This window comes from Pelophylax lessonae (genome assembly GCF_965119305.1).
Source record: "Pelophylax lessonae genome assembly, chromosome: 6".
Lineage (NCBI taxonomy): Eukaryota > Metazoa > Chordata > Amphibia > Anura > Ranidae > Pelophylax > Pelophylax lessonae.
The window spans coordinates 37,138,341-37,157,176 of record NC_138773.1 but is presented as its reverse complement, the minus strand read 5'-3'; the positions used below and the strand labels follow the sequence as shown (position 1 = coordinate 37,157,176).

General features: G+C 44.9%; 1 protein-coding gene across 1 annotated transcript in view; it reads right to left on the bottom strand.

Moving 5' to 3' along the window:
* LOC309558531 (uncharacterized protein) overlaps positions 1 to 13,729 on the bottom strand; it is a gene marked incomplete at its 3' end in the record, with an annotated part of 160,454 nt that extends 146,725 nt beyond the window's left edge. Inside the window, exon 1 of the mRNA XM_082261611.1 lies at positions 13,616 to 13,729. Within this exon, the coding sequence (XP_082117737.1) occupies positions 13,616 to 13,682 (67 nt within the window). The 5' untranslated portion in view covers positions 13,683 to 13,729. The remainder of the gene's footprint in view (positions 1 to 13,615) is intronic.
* Between the last annotated feature and the right edge of the window lie 5,107 nt (positions 13,730 to 18,836).

Here is an 18,836-nt window from a genome sequence, read left to right as displayed (position 1 = left end):
CCGCCAATGGACTACTCCTACCAGGGGTTCCCTGGGCCCTAAAAAATATTTTAAGGGTTCCTCTGGACTAAAAAGGTTGAAAAAAGACGTATTATGTATTAGGCCTAAAGAAATACAGAATATATTACATAAAATGTATTAGGCCTAAAGAAAACTCCACTGCAGCTTTTGCTGTATTATTTACCTTCAGTCCAGAGCTGCCCCCCCAACACTAGATGTAGAGAGCCTTCTAGGTTAAAGGACAGACAGAGTCATTCAACACAGTTTAATTCAATCCCACACTCCATGGAGTGACCTCATCAAGCAGCCTGGGCTCAGAGTAATACAGAACCCGAATTGTACTCACGTGTCAGTAGAAGAGCGTCAATAATTCCAGGAGAAAGAACTGCCCACTGGCACCTGAATAGTGGACGGACCTATGATGTCATCAGATCAGAAGATGATTTAAAAATTATATTTATAGGAGTGTAGCACACTCTAGTGCAGTGATGGTGAAACATGGCCGCCCAGATGTTTTGGAACTACATTTTCCATGATGCTCAACTACACTGCAGAGTGCATGAGCATCATGGGAAATGTAGCTCCAAAACATCTGGGGTGCCAAGGTTCCCCATCACTCTAGTGCTATGTAAGGTAAACAGGTTTTTTGTAGCGCAGGTAAATTTAGGCTTGGCTGGCAGCCAAGCCTGTCTGTGTTTAAATCTGGGACAGGGTGAGTGACTCATCAGGCAGGACCTCTGTTACCTCCCCCTAATTACGGGAACTTTGGCAAAACTTCCAGAAGAAAGGGAGGGAGTCTAGGAGGAGCTGCCTGGCATATTAATGAGGGCCCCAACTAATCCCCGACCAAATGGGCTGGCAGGACAAGGGACCTCTTAAAAATTCTGGGTCAGGCCAGCAGGGGCAGTGAAGTTCACGTGGAAGTTTGGCAATGGAATGCTGAGGAAGCTGTTGGGAGGCCCTTGAGGGTAGTCCCCCAAATTTTAGTGGGGAGGGGTGACCTTGGGTCTGAGGCTTGGGTGCTAGGGGGATCCTTTCACAACACATAGAGGAGTCCTCTCCAGAGGCATGGGCGCAGGTGTGAGGACAGCACATGTAAATGGCTCACATATTGCAAGCAAGCATGAAAAACCTACATTGTGCTTGTATTTGGCAAAAAGATCCTATCATATATATACTAAGACTGAGCGTTCCCTTTTTATCTTTTAGTTCTGTTAGTTTAGTACAATGTCGATATTTACTGCCGAAGAATACAAAGATTGCACAGGAACGGGTTATATATTAATAGAGACGGGTAAGATTTTAACTTTGAAACTGCAAGAATGAACGCTTAATATTCACAACCATATATCCATACATCACGGCCATGGCCACATATGTAAATGGCATTCAATCCACACATGTGAGGTATCGCCACGAACGTTAGAGCGAGAGCAATAATTCTAGCCCAAGATCTCCTCTGTAACTCTAAACTGGTAACCTGTAAAAGCGTTGCCTATGGCGTCATTCCACGAGTGTGTGCGCAATTTTAACCCCTTGCCGACCGCCGCATGACTATATACTGCGGCGGTCAGCCCCTCCTGGGCAAAGTGACGTACCGGTACGTCACTCACCCACGAGCCTCTAGGGGGTCGAGCGCGCGCCGCCTTGGGCGCGCACCCGCCCCCACTCGTTCCCTGACATCCCCGCGCGAGTGACCGGCGGCTCCGATGTCCGCCGGCCACTCGCGAATTCCCGCTGGAAAGAGAGAAAGGCAGGCGGCTGATGTAAACAAAGCCGCCTGTCATTCTCCCTGATGTAACTGCAGAGATCATGCGATCCTGCTATGTAGGATCGTATGACTCTGTGGTTACATCACCAGCCACGCCCCTTGACAGTTAGAATCACGCCCCTAGGGATACATTTAGCCCACTGATCACCAATTAAGTTAGCCCCTTCCCTGCCAGTGTCATTTTTACAGTAACAGTGCATATGTATAGCACTGATTACTGTAGTAATGTCACTGGTACCCCCAAAAGTGTCAAAAATGTCAGTTAGGGGTCCGATCTGTCCGCCGCACTGTCGCAGTACTGCAAAAAAAAAAGAAAATTGCAGATCGCCGCCATTACTAGTTTAAAAAAAAAAAAACAATAAAAATTACATAAATCTTTCCCTTAGTTAGTAAACGCAATAACTTTTGTGCAAACCAATCAAAATACGCTTATTGCGATTTTTTTTTTTTTACCAAAAATATGTAGCAGAAAACGAATTGGCCTGAAATGTTAAAAAATTTAGATTTTTACATTTTTTTGGGGGGGGGGGGGGGAATTTCATATAAAAAATGTGAAAAATATTGTTATTTTTTCAAAATTGTCACTCTTTTTTTATAGCGCAAAAAGTAAAAATGGCACAGGTGATCAAATACCACCAAAAGAAAGCTCTGTTTGTGGGAAAAAAAGGACGTCAATTTCATTTGGGTACAGCGTCGCACGACCGCGCAATTGTCCGTTAAAGTCATGCAGTGCCGAATCGCAAAATAGGGCCTGGTCTTTGAGCAGCCAAATCCTCCGGGGCTTAAGTGGTTAAAGCATGACATGTTAGGTACATGGTAAGTATACAAAAAAATTGGGCATTGGCAGCCTGACAGTGTGAGCAGCGGATGGAGCTGGCAATTTGAGAAGGTGGGAGGGCTAATACTACACCTGTTTCCATGGGAACGCATCGTATTAAATCGATCTTGGCGTGATCTAAAGCTTTTAAGGGCAGAGGAGAGATGTGGGGTCTAATAGATCCCAGATGTCTCGATAAAGAGTATATACCACTGCCAATGCTATCAAAAGGGGTGCTGTTCAACCTTTGTGATAGCAATAAAGTTGATTTTAAAAAAAGGTACAGTAATGGCTTAAAGCGGAGTTCCAGCCTAAACACACACTCACCTGTCCCACAGTCCAGCGATGCGGCCGCCCGAAGCCTCGCTCTTCTCCCTCTCTGCTCTGCGGCGCCGGCATCACTGGTGTGGGCACCCGGCTGTGACAGTTTGCGGCTTCACAGCCGGGTACGCACTGCGCATGCGCGAGTTGCGCTACGTGTCGTGATTGGCCGGCAATCTTCTGGGACCTATGACATGTCCCTGAAGATTGCAGGGAGGGAGGGGGAGAGGAGAATTTCCGCTCAGGGCGCCAAGGCGCTCCGAGCGGAAGTGGGAGCGGGTACCTGTCAAAACTAGGTACCCGCTCCCCCCCCAAAAAAATGACATGCCAAATGTGGCATGTCAGGGGGTTAGAACTACCTAAAGCAGAAGTTCCACTTTTGGGTGGAACTCCGCTTTAACTTGAAAGGGGGTGGGTATTATGACCACAGTAAAGGTAAATATTGATGTCTAAGGCTACATTCACATGTGGGCGCAGCGGATCACGGGCAGAATCCCAGCGATTCTGCCCGCGATTCGGAATCATTGCAAATCGCGGGACGCCTGTGCGATGCCCGTGATTTGCAATGGCACCCCAAACGCTGTGCGATGTTGCCGCGATTTCCGCCTGCCGAATCGCGGTAACATCGCGCAAACAGAATCACGGGACGCATGACGCCCAAAAAAGGTACAAGAGCTTCTTCTGTGCGTCATGCGTCGGCCAGAGGAAATCGCGGCAACATCGCACAGCGTTTGGGGGTGCCATTGCAAATCACGGGCATCGCACAGGCGTCCTGCGATTTGCAATGATTCCGGATCGCGGGCAGAATCGCGGTGATTCTGCCCGTGATCCGCTACGCCCACATGTGAACATAGCCTTAGGTGCTGCAAGTACTGAACTGTTGCCTCAACAGAGATAGTTACAAATATCCACTATAATAAAGTACAAGTGTCTCTGCGACCAGTCCCTGTGTCCGTGGGATTGCGCTACTGCGCATGTGCCCCACAGACAGCCGTTGGGACTTGGAGCGCAGAGACTTCGGGCGGCCGGGCGAAACTGTTGAAGCGGCGGGTGTGCTCGGGCACGCGGCGGGTGCGCGCTCGCGTGGACTTACTTCTAAGCGGCAGCGGCCGTTACAAGTGGCGGCGGGCGAGCGATATCAAGCGAGAGCCGCTCGGTCAGCGCATGTCCCCCGACGTTGCTAGGGCAACAGGGACGCAGAGCTGACAAAGTCATGCGGCTCTCACGTGATTTAAAAAAAAAAACTTTACAAATGAGAGTGGCTCAGTAAGAACTGCGCATGTCCCCGAGGTTGCTAGAGCAACAGGGACGCAGTGCACAGTGCGTGACAGGTTGGACAAGGAGGCTGATGAGGGAGAGACTTAAAGATATTAAAAGGACATTGTATGAGGAAACTTATACTTGGAATTGCATGAGGAAACTTATACTTGATAAACCCTTTGACTGTAATTATTGTGGTGAAAAAAGAGAATAGAGCCATGATTAATTTTTAAAGGAAAAAAGCTGTTGCTGTCAGGAAAAGGATCATTTAAACAGAGGAAAAAACCTATCACACTCAGCAAAGCAAATCTGCGACTGTAGAAACGCTGTTAAAGGGACATTGCCTGATTGAAATCTACCACTGTAAGTGCATTACTGTAAAAGAAAAATCGCAGAACATAGACACGCTATTAAAGGGACATTTATAAGCAAACTGACTTTAGTAGCAAAGTACGCCTTACTGGAACAAGTCTGTTTTTACAAATGTTTGACCACATATGTTCTAGCGCCCGTTAATTTAACGGGCTTAATGTCTAGTAAAATATAAAGGTGTACCTGCGCTCCGAGGTGTTGTTAACACTATGTCCTTTCAAGTAAATATATATGACGGATCTCTTGGGCACAATGATATGTTCAATGTTAATAAACAAAGGAATCACATCCGTAAATTCCAAAATTAATATACTGTGCGATAAATTATTAAATAAACTCATAAATTATAAACTTAGGCCCCTTTCACACTTGTGCGACTTCAAAGTCGCACGACTTTACCGCGATTTTGACGCAGCTTTTTTGCAGTGAGTTTGACTGGGCTTATAATGTCTTTTCCTCAAAACGCATTAAAATCATGCCAAAAGTAGTGCAAGTTCAAGTCGCACAGAAATGAATGGGGCTCATTGGAAATAATGGAGAACGACTTGGCATTCGATTTTGCAGTCCCAAATCGCATGACAAGTCGCACAAGTGTGAAAGGGGCCTTAAAGGTGCTGTATATAAAGTGCATATGTGTATACCAATACTTATATAGTGCAATCAATTAAAGTGCTTATAAGGTATTGTGCAAATAAGCAAATGTGCAAATGATACGTATAAAAATTCCTGTGCAAATGGACATAATAATTAGAATAAACCACTTATATTATCTGTGCAAACAAAAGTCTCTATAATAGTGAAGGGCTGTGTAAAATATAATTCTTCAGCAGCTGTATGCTGAAACCCCTCCACCTTCAATATTGTGCTCCAGCCGGTGTGTGCCCTTCAGTGCATACACTTCTATGTGTGCCCCTCAGTGCATACACTTCTATGTGTGCCATTCAGTGCATACACCTCTTTGTGTGCCCTTCAGTGCATACACTTCTATGTGTGCTCCTTAGTGCATATACACTTCTATGTGTGCCCTTCAGTGCATACACTTCTATGTGTGCCCTTCAGTGCATACACTTCTATGTGTGCCCTTCAGTGCATACACTTCTATGTGTGCCCTTCAGTGCATACACTTCTATGTGTGCCCCTCAGTGCATACACTTCTATGTGTGCCCCTCAGTGCATACACTTCTATGTGTGCCCCTCAGTGCATACACTTCTATGTGTGCCATTCAGTGCATACACCTCTATGTGTGCCCCTCAGTGCATACACTTCTATGTGTGCCCCTCAGTGCATACACTTCTATGTGTGCCATTCAGTGCATACACTTCTATGTGTGCCCCTCAGTGCATACACTTCTATGTGTGCTCTTCAGTGCATACACTTCTATGTGTGCCCTTCAGTGCATACACTTCTATGTGTGCCCCTCAGTGCATACACTTCTATGTGTGTCATTCAGTGCATACACTTCTATGTGTGCCCCTCAGTGCATACACTTCTATGTGTGCCCCTCAGTGCATACACTTCTATGTGTGCCATTCAGTGCATACACTTCTATGTGTGCCCCTCAGTGCATACACTTCTATGTGTGCTCTTCAGTGCATACACTTCTATGTGTGCCCTTCAGTGCATACACTTCTATGTGTGCCCCTCAGTGCATACACTTCTATGTGTGTCATTCAGTGCATACACTTCTATGTGTGCCCCTCAGTGCATACACTTCTATGTGTGCCCCTCAGTGCATACACTTCTATGTGTGCTCTTCAGTGCATACACTTCTATGTGTGCCCTTCAGTGCATACACTTCTATGTGTGCCCCTCAGTGCATACACTTCTATGTGTGTCATTCAGTGCATACACTTCTATGTGTGCCCCTCAGTGCATACACTTCTATGTGTGCCCCTCAGTGCATACACTTCTATGTGTGCCATTCAGTGCATACACTTCTATGTGTGCCCCTCAGTGCATACACTTCTATGTGTGCCCCTCAGTGCATACACTTCTATGTGTGCCATTCAGTGCATACACTTCTATGTGTGCCCCTCAGTGCATACACTTCTATGTGTGCTCTTCAGTGCATACACTTCTATGTGTGCCCTTCAGTGCATACACTTCTATGTGTGCCCCTCAGTGCATACACTTCTATGTGTGTCATTCAGTGCATACACTTCTATGTGTGCCCCTCAGTGCATACACTTCTATGTGTGCCCCTCAGTGCATACACTTCTATGTGTGCCATTCAGTGCATACACTTCTATGTGTGCCCCTCAGTGCATACACTTCTATGTGTGCTCTTCAGTGCATACACTTCTATGTGTGCCCTTCAGTGCATACACTTCTATGTGTGCCCCTCAGTGCATACACTTCTATGTGTGCCCCTCAGTGCATACACTTCTATGTGTGTCATTCAGTGCATACACTTCTATGTGTGCCCCTCAGTGCATACACTTCTATGTGTGCCCCTCAGTGCATACACTTCTATGTGTGCTCTTCAGTGCATACACTTCTATGTGTGCCCTTCAGTGCATACACTTCTATGTGTGTCATTCAGTGCATACACTTCTATGTGTGCCCCTCAGTGCATACACTTCTATGTGTGCCCCTCAGTGCATACACTTCTATGTGTGCCATTCAGTGCATACACTTCTATGTGTGCCCCTCAGTGCATACACTTCTATGTGTGCTCTTCAGTGCATACACTTCTATGTGTGCCCTTCAGTGCATACACTTCTATGTGTGCCCCTCAGTGCATACACTTCTATGTGTGCCATTCAGTGCATACACTTCTATGTGTGCCCCTCAGTGCATACACTTCTATGTGTGTCATTCAGTGCATACACTTCTATGTGTGCCCCTCAGTGCATACACTTCTATGTGTGCCATTCAGTGCATACACTTGTCAGAGCATATGTGTATTACAGGTTAACCACTTTACCACCAGTAGGCTGGCTCGTACAGGCAAAGTCCCGTACATGTAGGAGGAGCTAGGGGGCGAGTGTGTGCAGCCAGCGGCGCCCTGTCCCCGTCCCCCCCCCCCCCCAGCTCGCCAGCAGGGAAGCCAGTGCGGGAGTCAGGCGGCTCCGATTACCGTCTGACACTCGCGATCCCCCTACCCGCTGACAGAGAAGGACAAGCAGCTGATGTAAACACAGCCAACCGTCCTTCTCCCTGACATGATCACAGAGGCCATGTGATCCTTCTTTATAGGATCGCATGTCTCTGATCATTTCACAAGCCACGCCCCCCCACAGTTAGAAACATGCTCCTAGGGTCAAATTTAACCCCTTGATCACCCATAGTGTTAACCCCTTCCCTGCCAGTGTCATTATTACAGTAACAGTGCATATTTTTAGCATTAGTGTCACTGGTTCCCCCAAAAGTGTCAAAAATTTCAGTTAGGGGTCCGATCTGTCCGCCGCAATGTCGCAGTCCCGCATAAAAAAAAAAATCGCAGATCGCCACCATTACTAGTAAAAAAAAAAAAAAGACATAAATCTTTCCCGTAGTTAGTAGTCTTGCGATAACTTTTGCGAAAATCAATCAAAATAAGCTTATTGCGATTTTTTTTTTTTTACCAAAAATATGTAGCAGAAAACAAATTGGCCTAAAATGTTAAAAAAAAATTGATTTTTACTTTTTTTTTTTTGAGAATGTTATATAGCAGAATGTGAAAAATATTTTAATTTTTTTTCAAAATTGTTGCTGTTTTTTTGTTTATATCGCAAAAAATAGAAATTGCACAGGTGATCAAGTACCACCAAAAGAAAGCTCTATTTGTGGGAAAAAAAGGACATAAATTTCATTTGGGTACAGCGTCGCACGACCGCGCAATTGTCCGTTAAAATAACGCAGTGCCGAATCGCAAAATAGGGCCTGGTCATTAAGGGGGCAAATCCTTCCAGGGCTGAAGTGGATAAGGTTGCCTCTGATCCTTTTCCTGTTTGTATCATCCGGTGAATGGTTGGGGATATCTCCAATCCTTTCTCCTTATCCCAGGTGGAGGGGATGGGGAGGGGGGAATTCAATTCTCCTATGTGTTCCTTCCAGCAGTACTTTATGCCACTTCCTCTCCTTCCGTTTTTACATACAAGAAAGGGCCATCATTGTGTAGTCATTTAAATTCATTTATTAAATAAAATATTATCCACTCACATTTAAAAATCAAAGCTCCGGTATTACAGTTGCGGTATCCGGCAGGGACAGTCCGTTCGTGTAATGACTTAACTCGATTTTCCTCTGTAATTTTACGCATTATACTTTAATAACAAAAATTTTGTTAACCACTTCTGGACAGGAAGATTTTCCCCCTTAATGACCAGGACATTTTTTGCGATTCGGCACTGCGTTATTTTAACGGACAATTGCGCGGTCGTACGACGCTGTACCCAAATAAAATTGATGTCCTTTTTTTCCCACAAACAGAGCTTTCTTTTGGTGGTATTTGATCACCTGTGTGATTTTTACTTTTTGCGCTATAAAAAAAGAGTGACAATTTTGAAAAAATAACAATAATTTTCACATTTTTTTTTTTATATGAAATTCCCCCCCCCCCCCCCCCCCCAAAAAATGTAAAAATCTAAATTCTTTAACATTTTAGGCCAATTTGTTTTCTGCTACATATTTTTGGTAAAAAAAAAAAAATCGCAATAAGCGTATTTTGATTGGTTTGCGCAAAAGTTATCACGTCTACAAACTACGGGAAAGATTTATGTCATTTTTATTGTTTGTTTTTTTAATAGCAATGGCGGCGATCTGCGATTTTTTGCGGGACTGCGACATTGTGGCGGACAGATCGGACACCTAACTGACATTTTTGACATTTTTGGGGGTACCAGTGACATTACTACAGTAATCAGTGCTAAAAATATGCCCTGTTACTGTAATAATGACACTGGCTGGGAAGGGGTTAACAGCGTGGGTGATCGAGGGGTTAAATGTGTACCAAGGGGCGTGTTTCTAAATTTGGGGGGGCGTCTGCTTAAAAAAAAAAAATGTAATATTTGGGGGAAAGGCCGCTGATAAGGCAGTACCTTTAGAAATCATGGGGCCCTGTAAAGTACAGCCCTCCTGACAGGTTCCCCCAACCCCACCTTCAACCCCCCTTTGAAAAAACATTTTGCGATTTAGCACTGCATTTCTTTAACAGACAATTGCGCGGTCATGCGACGCTGTACCCAAAATAAATTTATGTCCTTTTTTTCCCACAAACAGAGCTTTCTTTTGGTGGTATTTGATCACCTGTGCAATTTTTATTTTTTGCGCTATAACCAAAAATATAGCGACAATTTTGAAATGGAAAACAATATTTTTCACGCTCTGCTAAATAACATTCCCGAAAACGAACGATTTTCGTTTAACCACTTGCCGACTGCCTAACGCCGATCTACGTCGGCAGTCAGCCCCTCACAGGCAAAGTGACGTAGGGCTACGTCACTAGCTTGTGAGGGTCTAGGGAGCGAGCGCGCGCCCCCGGAGGCGCGCTCCCGCGTGGTCACGGACCCCCCCGCGCGTGTGACCAGCGGACCCGATGTCCGCCGGTCACTCGGCGATCGGCGGGGGAGAGGGAGAATGTCAGGCAGCTTGTGTAAACAAGCCACCTGTCATTCTCCTCGCTGTAAAGACACTGATCAAACGGATCTAGTATGTAGATCCGTTGATCAGTGTCCTTACAGCTCAAGCCACAGCCAATCACAGTAGAAAGCACGCCCCTAGGGATACACACAGCCCCTCCCTCCCAAATAAAGTTAACCCCTTCACAACCAGTGTATTTTTACAGTAACAGTGCATATGTATAGCACTGATTACTGTAGAAATGTCACTGGTAACCCCAAAAGTGTCACAAATGTCAGTCAAGGGTCCGATCTGTCCGCCCCAATGTCGCAGTACCGCAAAAAAAATCGCAGATCGCCGCCATTCCGCGTTAAAAAAAAAACAACAAAAATTACAAAAATCTTTCCCTTTGTTAGTAAACGCGATAACTTTTGCGCAAACCAATCAAAATACGCTTTTTGCGATTTTTTTTTTTACCAAACATATGTAGCATAAAACAAATTGGCCGAAAATTTAAAAAAATTTTGATTTTTACTTTTTTTTTGGGGGGAATTTCATATAAAAAAATGTGAAAAATATTGTTATTTTTGCAAAATTGACGCTCTTTTTTTGTTTATAGCGCGTGATCAAAAAATCGCACAGGTGATCAAATACCACCAAAAGAAAGCTCTGTTTGTGGGAAAAAAAGGACGTCAAATTCGTTTAGGTACAGCGTCGCACGACCGCGCAATTGTCCGTTAAAGTCACGCAGTGCCGAATCGCAAAATACCCCCTGGTCGGAATGGGGGTAAAATCTTCCGGGGCTTAAGTGGTTAATGTGTACCGTTTTCGTATGATTTTTGTAAAAGAAAAGAAAGACGGCGCATCATCAGAAACAAAAAAATAAATGAATAAATAAAAGAGCCTTTGTTGTATGAGAATTTTCGTACAAATTTTTGTTAATCAGTTTCAATTTGCTGTGTAGTGTGAAACTAGGAAAATCGGATGATCGTTCGCCCAAGTTTCCTATAGTGTGTAATGCTGGCCATACACAAATAGATTCTTGGACGAGAATTTTCGTACAACATTCGTATGAAAATTTTTTGAACATTCGATGAATAGACAAATGTCGTTCGAAATTTGTCTTTTGCTTTTCGGCTAGTATATGGCCAGCATTAGAAAATCAAACAAATTTTCTTAAAGCGAAAATTTCTGAACTAAAATTCATACGTGCATGGAAAGCATTAATTGGGATACACACTATAAAAAATCGGGTGAACGATCGTCCGATTTTCCTCATTGTTTTACAGGAAATCGGAACCGATTTGTACAAAAATTCTCGTAGGTCAAAAGGCTTTTTTTTGTTATTTATTGTTCCTGATCATGCGCAGTCTTTCTTTTCTGATTTTTCTTGTACAAAAAATGTACGAAAACAGTACTCATTAAACTAAAATTGTTTGTTTTTTCCGGTACGAGAAAAATTTCGGAGTTTGTCCCTTCGAGAATTTTGGTACGAACATTTAGAATCGGCTGTAAAAAGTTCTGTACACACTATACGAAAATCGTACGAAAATTCTTTGAACATTCGATGAATGGACAAATGTTGTTCGAAAAATGTCTTTTGCTTTTGACATTCAATTTCAAAATGAATGTAATTTCTGAGCGATAACCACATACACTGCCTGAAATTTCATTGATTGAGAAAAGTTTTCCTTCCTGCCCCTTCAAATTTTCTTGTCACATCGGACATCAATTTGACCCCACTAACTAATCAAACAAATTTCCTTAAAACGAAAATATATACGTGTATGGCCAGCATTAAGTGGGTACACACTATAAATAAATCGGGCGAAAGAATCGTCCGATTTTCCTCTTTGTTTTAAAGTAAATCGGAACCGATGAACGAAAATTTGTACGAAAATTTTTGTAGGACAAAGGTTTTTTTTTTGTTGTTGTTTATTGTTTCTGATCATGCGCGGTCTTTCTTTTCTGATTTTTCTTGTACAAAAATCGTACAAAAACAGTACACATCTTTTGTTTTTTTCCCGTACGAAATTTTTTTTGGAGTTTTTCCCTTCGAGAATTTTCAAACGAAAATTTAGACTCGGCTGTAGAAGGTTGTGTACACACTATACGTAAATCGTACGAAAATTCTTTGGACGAAAATGTTCGCCCGATTTTCTTATAGTGTGTACGAGCCTTTAGACTAGACTAGGGATTTGTATGCTTAAAGCCCCGTACACACGTACCGATGGTCGGCATACAAATGTTCCTCTTTTCTCCCCGGGATGTCGGTGTCTGCTGAAAAGTGCAAAGACAGCACAAGGACAGCACAAGAATTTTGTCCGCCGACTGCAGAAGTGATGTCATGTAATGGTTAACTTTCCCTGTGTTTTCTATTTTCTGAGCATGCCCAGTCTTGCAAATCTGCGGTCTGTCGGCCGAATTGTGTACTGACAGGCGAACAATCGTCCGTTCTGGTGTCGGCATACAAATATTTTCATGTTTGCAAGAAAGACTTTTGTCCGCGGATTGTGCGCAGACATCTGTCGGAGGCACCATACTAACACGCGTACAATCGGCAGATCCTTCGTCCACCGACGTTTGTATGCCGACGATCGGTACGTGTGTACGGGCCTTTAGTCCACCGGGAGGTCTATGAAATGGACAGGGTGGGGCGATCAGTCCACCGGTGTCCTCCATTGCTGGGATCAGGGCCGCTGATAGGGGGGGACCACCAGCCCTCTTGTAGGGGGCCTGAGCTCACAGGGGGGGCCCACACAGAGAGGGGGATTAGTGATGGACAACAAACCCAGAAATCTTCCTCCAGCACCTGAATCTGATCTGTCCCTCTCCCTGCTATCAGCTTTTATCTGTTGAGAAAGAGACAGTCGTCCCTCACTAATCCCCCTCCCTTGTGTGCCCCCCCCCCTCCCAGCACTTATCTCTGCTCAGGAGTTTATTTGTAAATTGTAACTTTGTTTCTCTCTCTCTGTCTCTCTGATCACTGAGCTCCAACTGCCCAGCCTGTATATTTTTCTCATCTCATCTTCTTTTTTTATTTAACATTTTTTTTTTTAGATTTAGCAGGAATTATGCGAGTTATGTTATATTTGTGTCTGCTAATAGTGATTTTGTTGTAATTTTAGATAACTATATCTTTAATATTTTCTTGGGGGGGGGGGCCTGCCAGGTAGTCTGTACGGGGCCCCGCAATTTCTAACAGCAGCCCTGGCTGGGATTGTGCATTGAATGATCCCGGACAATGACTCCATTGTCTCTTCCGAGGATGGATCTTATAATACACAATAGAATGGGGAAGAAGGACGGGGCACGGTGATCGTCGTCTTCTCTCCGCCATACTCAGGCTTTGTAGGTTCTAGAGGGTTAATCCAACCACCTGAATTCAATAGGATTGTAGAGTCACCCGCAGAGGAGAAGAGAAGAATAAAGAAGAGGAGAAGAGGGATTAGAGAGCACAGACAGGGAGGGGCTGACCTTCTCTGCTGGAGGAATCACAAATACAACAGATATTCTACAATGTATCACTCACATGTATGATAGAGGAGCAGGAGGAGGACAAGGGTCATCCAAACCATGGTGGCCTCCGCTAATCTCATCCTTATATTCTGATTATTTCATCAAAGTCCACGACCATCTCCTTCTCAGTGTGTGCTGCAAAACTGAAAGTGAAAGTAACAAGGAGACCGTCTGCACATTCCAGATTTCCTGCAGTATTGAATCCTCCCTTCAACAAAGTGACCGGGAGATTTTTTTTTTTTTTAACCACTTTAAGAACTGAAGGATTTGCCCCCTTCCTGACCAGGCCCTATTTTGCGATTCGGCACTGCGTTACTTTAACGGACAATTGCGCAGTCGTGCTACGCTGAAGCCCAAACAAAATTTTACGTCCTTTTTTCCCCCACAAATAGAGCTTTCTTTTGGTGGTATTTGATCACCTGTGCCATTTTAATTTTTCGCGCTATAAACAAAAAGAGCGACAATTTTGAAAAAAAAAAAACAATATTTTTCACATTCTGCTTTATAACATTCTCCAAAAAATAAAAAAAGTTCAAATCAAAATTTTTTAACATTTTAGGCCAATTTGTTTTCTGCTACATATTTTGGTAACAAAAATCGCAATAAGCGTATTTTTCATTGGTTTGCACAAAAGTTATCATGTCTACTAACAATGGGAAAGATTTACATAGTTACATAGTTACATAGTTAGTGAGGCTGAAAAAAGACACAAGTCCATCCAGTTCAACCTATGATGTGTGTGTGTGTTTGCTTTTAACCGTACATTGTATACCCCTGTATGTTGTGGTCTTTAAGGTGTCCATCCAATAGTTTTTTGAAACTATCGATGCTCCCTGCTGATACGACTGCTTGCGGAAGAGAATTCCACATCCTTACCGCTCTTACAGTGAAGAAGCCCTTACGCACTTTAAGGTTAAACCGCCTTTCCTCTAGATTTAGTGAGTGGCCACGTGTCTTATTGTATCTCCTTTCTCTGAATAGTTTGTTCCCTATGCTAGGGTCGCCAGTACAGTATTTGTACATTGATATCATATCCCCCCTCAATCGTCTCTTCTCCAGAGAGAATAAGTTCAGTGCTTGTAGTCTTTCCTCATAGCTGATGTCCTCCATTCCCCTAATTATTTTTCTTGCCCTTCTCTGGCCTCTCTCCAGTTCCAGCACATCCTTTCTGAGGACCGGTGCCCAGAACTGGACAGCATACTCCAGATGTGGCCGGACCAGAGTCTTGTAGAGCGGGAGAATAATCTCTTTATTTCTGGAGTGAATCCCCTTTTTTATACATCCCAGTATCCTGTTGGCTTTGCTTGCAGCGGCTTGGCATTGCATGCCACTTCCAAGCCTGTTGTCTACCAGTACCCCCAGGTCCCTTTCCATCCTAGACTCACCCAGAGGTTCCCCCCTAGTGAGTAGCTTGCTTTCTGGTTTCTGGCCCCCAAGTGCATTACTTTACATTTTTCTACATTAAATCTCATCTGCCATGTAGTTGCCCACCCCGCTATTTTGTTCAGGTCTGCTTGCAAGATTTCCACATCCTGCATAGAAGATATTGGCATGCCTAATTTAGTATCATCTGCAAATACTGAGATTGTACTAGATATCCCCTCCTCTAGATCATTTATGAATAAATTAAACAGGATTGGTCCCAGGACAGAACCCTGGGGGACCCCACTTTCCACACCCGCCCAATCCGAGTACTCCCCATTAATCACCACCCTCTGGACTCTCCCCTGGAGCCAGTTCTCTATCCAGGTACTCACCTTATGGTCCATACCTATCTTCCTTAGTTTGTACAGTAAGCGTTTGTGGGGAACGGTGTCAAAGGCCTTTGCAAAGTCCAGATACACCACATCCACAGGCTTACCTTTATCTAGGTGGCAGCTCACTTCATCATAGAAGGTTAATAGATTGGTTTGGCATGAACGATTTTTCATGAATCCATGCTGATTACTACTTATAATACCGTTTTCATTACTAAAGTCTTGTATGTGGTCCTTTATCATCCCCTCCAAAATTTTGCAGACTACTGATGTTAGGCTGACCGGCCTATAGTTACCCGGGATATATCTCGGCCCCTTTTTAAATATTGGTACCACGTTGGCTTTTTTCCAATCAGCTGGCACCCTACCTGTCTGTAAACTATCCTTAAAGATCAAGAATAATGGTCTGGCAATCACCTGGCTGAGCTCATTAAGAACCCTTGGGTGCAAGCCATCCGGTCCCGGGGATTTATTTATGTTAAGTTTCTCTAGTTTAGCTCTAAGTCTATCCTCTGTTAGCCATGGCGGCACTTCCTGAGGTGTATTATTTAGTTCGGCCTTACAAGCAAGGTTCGTGTAGCCCCCCGATTCCTTTGTGAAGACTGAAGAGAAGAAATTATTTAACACTTCCGCCTTTTCTCTGTCCTCAGTGGCCATTTTTCCTTTATCATCTTTTATGGGGCCAATGTGTTCTGGCCTCGCTTTCTTACTGTTTATATACTTAAAGAACTTCTTGGGGTTCTTTTTACTCTCCTCCGCTATATGTCTCTCGTGTTCTATTTTAGCCGCCCTGATTTCGTCTTTACATTTCTTATTACACTCTTTGTAGTGCTTAAATGCTGCCAATGACCCCTCAGTCTTGTATTTTTTGAAGGCCTTTTCTTTAGCTCTAATATACATTTTTATGTTGGAGTTTAGCCACCCAGGGTTTAGTTTTGCTCTTTTAAATTTATTTCCCTGTGGAATGCACTGGCCCACCCCCTTGTTAAGTATGCTCTTGAAGCACTCCCATTTTTCCTCCGTGTTCTTTGTTCCCAGGGTTCTATCCCATTTGATATTTTCTAGCAGCGAGCGCAGTTTAGGGAAATTGGCTCTTTTGAAATTCATTGTTCTTATATTACCCTTGTGTTTCCTATTACTGTAATTAATACTGAAACCAATTGACCTATGGTCACTGTTCCCTAAGTTGTCCCGTATTTCTATATCCGTGATCAGGTCTGTATTGTTGGTAATCAGTAGGTCAAGTACCGCATTGTTTCTTGTCGGTGCATTCACCATCTGACCCATGAAATTGTCCTGCAAAACATTTAGGAACTGCCGAGCCTTGGCTGAATGCGCGGTTCCTTCTGCCCAGTCTATATCTGGATAATTAAAGTCCCCCATTATAATGACATTTCCCATCCTTGCTGCCAATCCTATCTGTAACATGAGGTCCACCTCACCCTCCTCCCTCTGGTTTGGGGGCCTATAGCATACGCCCAATATTACCTTCCCCACCGTGCCTTTCCTTTGAAGCTCTACCCATAGGGATTCTGCCTCGTCCATAGCTCCATTATTAATATCATCCCTCATATTTACCTGTATACTGTTCTTAATATACAGACATACCCCTCCCCCTTTTTTACCCTCTCTATCTCTGCGATAAAGGGAATACCCCTGAATGGTCGCCATCCCGTCATGAGAGCTGTCAAACCAAGTCTCATTTATCCCCACAAAATCTAAGTCCTCCTCAAACATCAGCAGCTCCAGCTCTCCCATCTTGTTGGCCAGGCTTCTGGCATTGGTATATAAGCCTCGTAATTTTGATGTTTTTAGGCTGCTCTCTTGATTTTTCCCCGTACCCACCCTGGGTATAGGGGTTCCGAACACCCTACCGCTAATGCCCCCATTTCTGCCCTCTGAAACTTGCTTTCCACTGGCTAATTCTACATCTGTACCCTCCCCCCCATTCCCTAGTTTAAAAGCCCCTCTAACTTTTTGGCCATCCTCGCACCCAGTACGGCTGCACCCACCCCATTTAGGTGCAATCCGTCCCTACCAAAGAGCCGGTGACCGACTGAGAAGTCGGCCCAGTTCTCCAGGAACCCGAAACCCTCCTTACTACACCAGCTCCTCAGCCACTCGTTAACTTCCCTAATCTCCCGCTGCCTCTCTGGTGTGGCTCGAGGTACAGGTAGTATTTCGGAAAATACTACCTTGGAGGTCCTACTCCTCAACTTAGTGCCTAAGTCCCTGAAATCGTTTAGGACTCTCCGTCTTCCTCTGCCTATGTCATTGGTACCCACGTGTACCATGACAGCTGGGTCTTCCCCAGCCCCACCCAATAATCTGTTCACCCGATCCGCGATGTGCCGAACCCGAGCGCCCGGCAAACAACAGACTGTTCGGCGCACACGGTCTATGTCACAGATTACACTATCTGTCCTTCTAATAATTGAGTCCCCTACCACCAGCACCTGTCTTTCCTTTCCCTTTCTCCCGGCCTCACTGGAGGAGTTCGTCCCCTGGCAGCTAGGGGCGTCACTCTGCTCCAGCAATGGTTTCCAGACTGGTTTCCCCAACATCACACAACGGGGCGTATCTATTGGGGTGCTCCAGCCCAGGATCAGCCTCCTTGACTTGTCCCCTTCTACCCCTCCTAACTGTCACCCCACTACTCTGCTCTGCTGCCTGCACCTCCGATACTCCGCCCACCTCTGTGCAGACCCCTGTCTGCACCTGATTGGTACAATCCTGGCTCTCCTCCGGTATGGACATTCGTCTCAGTGTTGCCAGCTGCTTCCCTAGATTCAGGACCTGAGCTTCCAGGGAAGCAACGTGCTCACATTTTGCGCATTTGTATTCGCCCTCGATCACATGTCTGAGGAACGCATACATATTACAAGATGTACACTGTGTCGCATCTCCACACCCGCCGGGCATTGTACCTACTAATCTAATCTAATGGGGATTCAGCGATTTAAGTCTATCCTATGTGGCTATTTCCTGGCTTCCTAACGCTACCTTCTCACCCTCTGGTGTTCCGCTACACTCGCTTGACACTCAGTTGCACAACACTCACAATCTCACAGCCCAGTCAGACGCACAACGCTGAGTCGCACAGCCCGGTCAGACGCACAACGCTGAGTCGCACAGCCCGGTCAAACGCACAACACTAAGTCGCACAGCGCGGTCAGACGCACAACACTAAGTCGCACAGCCCGGTCAGACGCACAACACTGAGTCGCACAGCCCGGTCAGACGCACAACACTGAGTCGCACAGCCCGGTCAGACGCACAACACTGAGTCGCACAGCCCGGTCAGACGCACAACACTGAGTCGCACAGCCCGGTCATACACACAACACTGAGTCGCACAGCCCGGTCAGACGCACAACACTGAGTCGCACAGCCCGGTCAGACGCACAACACTGAGTCGCACAGCCCGGTCAGACGCACAACACTGAGTCGCACAGCCCGGTCAGACGCACAACCCTA